General features: G+C 39.1%; 1 protein-coding gene across 1 annotated transcript; it reads right to left on the bottom strand.

Annotated features, from left to right (window-relative positions):
- Nucleotides 1-1,211: 1,211 nt before the first annotated feature.
- Nucleotides 1,212-4,435, bottom strand: LOC107626670 (uncharacterized). The gene is made up of 3 exons (XM_016329569.3): nt 2,910-4,435; nt 1,790-2,830; nt 1,212-1,692 (listed from the first exon to the last, which is right to left on the bottom strand). Exons 1-3 carry the CDS (start codon nt 3,609-3,611, stop codon nt 1,315-1,317), a joined length of 2,121 nt encoding a protein of 706 aa, XP_016185055.3. The 5' UTR covers nt 3,612-4,435; the 3' UTR covers nt 1,212-1,314.
- Nucleotides 4,436-5,121: the final 686 nt, after the last annotated feature.

Raw genomic sequence — 5,121 nt, 5'->3', positions numbered from 1 at the left:
GATTATCTAAAGACAAAGCATCCTATTATTTAGGATAACCTACAAATATCATATAACCACCACTTTGACCAAGTTTAATGGTCTTAATTAGTATTATAACAATTATAATAAAGAATTAACATCTACACCTAAATATATATTGTCCTTGAAAGCTTTACACCCTTGCTAACGTACGATTGCAAGAGTTTAAGCTTAACCTTATTGATGTATTGCTTCCGTTCTCTCATTCATGAGTGTAAGAAATATATTTTTTCTTTAGTTCCTTGATCTGATTCTAGAATTATTTAGTAGGGCCATGCTGGGGTAGCTATAGCATTTGGATATCTTTGTAAATGCTAGCTTGCCTACTTGTGTTATCAAGAGTATCTTTTGGATTTGCACTTCCCATCACTTGGTTATGACCTGCCTTATGGGCTATGTCTTCGTCACCATATTCTTCTAATGATTAAAGCTGAATACTTTCCTAATAGGCTTTTGTATGATCTATGAAAGCAATGGAGATATTGTGTAGATACAATGCAGAACTCATCAATGGATCTAGTAAGCAGCACATCAGGAAAATTGTGTAGATACAAACACTAAATTTTGAAGGATTTGAATAAGAAAAGAACACAGGAAATTTGTTATCATAAAGAATAAAACTTTCACATAGCAATCAAAGGAAATACCTAATCTGCTATTTTCCAAAGGAAAAAATAGAAAATAAATTAGAGAAAGAGCAAGAGACTATTCCTTGTCACTATTGCCAACCAGCCAACCAGACGGAATTGCTTGCATATTTAGGAAAGAGCAATCAACCAAATTTTGGTTCAAAGGAAACACTTTGGTTTTCAAAAACTTCATTAAAAGTAATCGGAAGATCAATTTGTCTGACAAGAATAACTATAAAAAAATTTATTAGGACCAGAGTGTTTGATTCAAAATTTGTGGAGAACCAAGTAAAATATATACATTGTTCTATCTGTTATATGTCTAAAGTAGAAGAAACGAATAAATCACTCTCTTTACTACCACGTCACAAAACTTGATACCTTCTATCTACCAATATTGTACTACCACGTCACAAAACTTGATACCTTCTATCTATCAATATGCAACAATAACTAACAATAACTAATAAAGGCTACGAGTTCAGAGGCATACAAATCACTACAAATTAGTGAGGACTAAGAAGGAATATATTCACACATCAACAAACAAAATTACGAGGATAATATATTCACAAAAATAGTTTTGGGCTTCTATAACATTTACAAACAAAATTCCAATATCCAATTTAAAAAAGAAAATGAAAAGTTAATTCCTAAAGCTTGTTTAGATTATGTCTGTGGTCATGTTACTGTGGTCTCCTGGGAGCTCATTTCCTCCAATGCTAATATTACTGCCTCTAAGGTTGGCCACAAGATTTTCATCCTTAATCATGACAGGGCCAGCCTCGGAGAGAAGGTCCAAGCATGGTGGTTGACATCCCGCTGGAAACTCGTGTTGAGCCCCACAATGCCCTGAAAGAAATCGTACAGCCTTACAATACCCTGTAATAAATTCTTCAGTGACATCAACAGGTGCAAATTCATTATGGCAGGTTATCAAATTAGACCCAAGATACTTAGGTATCAAGGATTTGACAGGACGAGTCTCAGCTAAAGGCCCCAATGCCGACAGTTCAAAAGCTTTCCGGTAAAGCAGAGAAACCTACATCATCCCAATCAAACAATTTAACAAATCAAGATTGACAAAAATCAAATGTGCTAAGAAAAGATCAACTGAAAAGGTAGATGACGATTCATACAGGACATCCAACAGAATCTGATACAAAACGAGGTTGAGGAAACCTGCATTCCAAGTCAGCAATCTGAGCGGTTATTATCTCGCGCAGCATCTGGGTGCAGCTTATTGACAAGTCAATGGTGGCAGATGCCTTCTCAGCCTCATGCGTTAGTATTAAGAACCAATATGCAGCATCTTGTAAGGCGTTTATGGCAATGCGCTGGCCTTGGAGGGTGGTGATATCGCAGGAGAGAGCAATGTGGGAGCCGAGGGCTCCCAGGTTGAAGAGAACAGAGGCCTTCTCCAAATGGATGTTGTGCTGAGAAGAGTTCTCTTGTGGGTTGAAGGCATTGTACCAAACAAAGATAGGTGGGTTGGGTGAGGTAGTCATGGGGAACAAAGGCTCAATCATGCAAAGGCATTTGAAATAGCGGATGAGGCAGTCACGGCGCATGAGTACAGGGAGGTCATCACGCAGCATTTCACTACGCAATTTGTTTACCATTTCGAAAACGCCTTCTACTCTCTTTGCCACACTCTCAGAGTAATTGACAACAAAGTAATTGCGCAAGGACTCGTAGAGGTCCAAGGGCTCACTCTTCTTCAAAGGCAATGCCAGAATATGTGACGAAGACGAAGAGGAAGACGAGAGGATTGCGTAATTTGTTGGATAAGGAGGAGGCATGTCCCATGGGTTAGCCACCAGCTTTCTACCATCGATAATCTTGAAAGGGGTGTCCTCGGAAAGGACGACGTCAAGGTACCATCCTTCTAGCTTGGGTATCCACAGGTCCAATCGCCTGCAAGTCCCTCTAACTAATTTTTCAGTGACAGATTCTGCATCATGATCAAGAATAGCACAAGATAACCTAGACGAGAATGGTGGTTCATGTGTCAGGGATTTGGGTAGGATGGATGATCGCCTCTGACGTGCCTCCTCCCGAAAGAATTTGCCCTTCTTCAGAAGATGAGTTATCCAGGTTGGGTCAAATGCGAGGACATGGTCGATTGCAGCCGAATCACCCAGTATCAGATTATACGCTCTCTCATAATGCGCAGAAACCTACATCATCATCATCATCGTATTAAAAATCTAAAATAAAAAGATAAAAATGTAAAATCAATCTTGGGGCAAGACTGACCGATTCAAACAAAAAGGCACATCGATTTTTTTCAAGAGCCGAACTGCTGTTGTTGTTTTGTTGTTGCTGTAATTTGAGCTCCAAAGCCTGAGCGTAGAAGAGGCAGTGAAGACTCTCAGCGAAGAGGGGACTCAAGTCGAGGGTGGCGGAGACCTCCTTGGCGTGAACCTCCCAAAGTTTCATGAAGAATCTGGCGGCGGCAATGAAGGCGTCCATTGCAAGGTGACGGCCAAGGGCGGTGGTGCGGTCGAAAGAGGCCCCAATCTGGCTGCATATGGCGCCAAGGTTGAAGAGAACAGCAGCCATCTCCAATTGGATGCTGTTGCGCTGGGAGGAGACCCCTCCCTCATGCTCAGAGTAGAAGGCGTCGTACCAGACAAAGACGATGGCGTCGGAGTCCGCATCGGAGTCCGCATCGGAGAAGAGTGGCTCAACCATGCAGAGGCATTTGAAGTAGTGGATGAGGCAGTCACGTTGCATGGGAAGGGAGAGGTCCCCTCGCTCCACCATGTCGCTGCGGCATTTGTTTAGGGTTTCCAGAACGCTTTCAACTTTCTCTGCATTGCTCTCTGAGTATATTCTCGTTACCAAATTGCGTAACGGCCGGTACAGCTCCACCGGATCACTCTGCTTCACGGGGACTGCCAGCACCTCTTCCGGATTCGTATTCGGGTTCAACAACCTCTGCTTCTTGTTGCTCATGGCGGCGGCGAATCAGGATAGGGTAGGATTAGGAATCAGAATAGAATAGATTAGGAATCAGAAAATGGATGGACATCGCAACTGGATTTGTAAATTCTGTACTCTCTTTCACATTCCCAGAGCAACCGCGCGAGAAACACTACTCGAATTGTAACATTCCTGCTTTGAATTGCACGTGGGACGGGTGAAACGTCTAAAATACCCTTTATAACCACCCTTAGTTTTAACTTTTATAGGAGGTGAGGTGTGTCTAACTGTCTATATTCTATAAACTTGCCAATTCAGAGCAACAGACCAATGCGTTGATTATAACTATTCTTTCAGTAATTAACCACAAAATCTTCTAGGCTATCTCCACATACCAAAACGCTTATGCAAAATCAGACTACTTATCCCACTATTCAATTAAACCATATCTTCAAAATTTTTGTTAATCCAATTTTTATAAGTAAATTATTATTTTGATCCCTAAAGATTCTATTTTTGCCAAAATAAGCATTGAAAGAAAAAAAATGATATTTTGAAGTGGTTCAAAAACAAAGGTGTTTTTCCAATATCTTTCTATCTTTCGAAAAAAAAAAATATCGGCCGGCTTATATCTACTTAACAAGAGTGTTTCTTCGTCCTTTTCCGTCTTTCTAATTGTCCACAACAAACTATTTCCCCGTGTTTAACAAAACGGCCCTAAAGACGCACCATCGATTGGGTAATCATTTTCTGTAGATTCTTTTATTATTTTACTTTTCAGCTTTGGTCCAAATTTTGAAACAGTTCCATGGTCCAATAATGTTTAGGTTGACCTTTTACTTAGTTGCTTATATGGATCTTGTCAGGCCCAAAAAGAAAACGTGTTTGTATCTGAGTTTTATTACTTTGACGTTGATCAAGACCAAAAATGAAGCTTTGAAGTTGACCAAAAACAAAAGACCAGGTAATCAGGTATCACTCTTGAGTTCTACTGAGTTGAGAGTTTGAGTCTTTCAGACCATAAATGTTAACGAGTCATAAATAATGAGCCAAGAGAATTATGCAGCTCATATTTTTAATAGTAAGAAACTTATGCATAATTAATTTTAGTTAAAAACCTATATGCTACAAAGAAAATAGTTGGCCTATTTGTTCTATATTCTTAAATTTAAGAATGAGAAGACAGAAGAAATTAAAATTTGTAGAAATCACAATCATCTCAGTCTTATACAAATAGAAAAATATTTAAAGAGTTACTTGACGGAGAGAATTATGTATCTCATAGCTTCAATAGTCAGAAAATTATGCATAACAAATTTTGGTTAAAAAATTAAGTGTAAGTTTATTTGTCATTTACCCTTAAATCTAAGAATGAGAAGATGAAAGAAATTAAAATTTGTAGATGTCACAATCAACTCAATGTTTATATCGAACAAAAAATAGAAAGAAAAAATGGGCAAGAGTTAAGACATCAATCCGAAATCGAAGAATTGCTTACCGGGAAACATGATTCCTAAGCTTGACAATAACATGCATGGCCGAG

The sequence above is a fragment of the Arachis ipaensis genome, chromosome B2 (genome assembly GCF_059453495.1).
Source record: "Arachis ipaensis isolate K30076 ecotype BB chromosome B2, ASM5945349v1, whole genome shotgun sequence".
In the NCBI taxonomy this organism is placed as follows: domain Eukaryota; kingdom Viridiplantae; phylum Streptophyta; class Magnoliopsida; order Fabales; family Fabaceae; genus Arachis; species Arachis ipaensis.
This window is presented reverse-complemented; position numbering and strand designations above follow the sequence as displayed.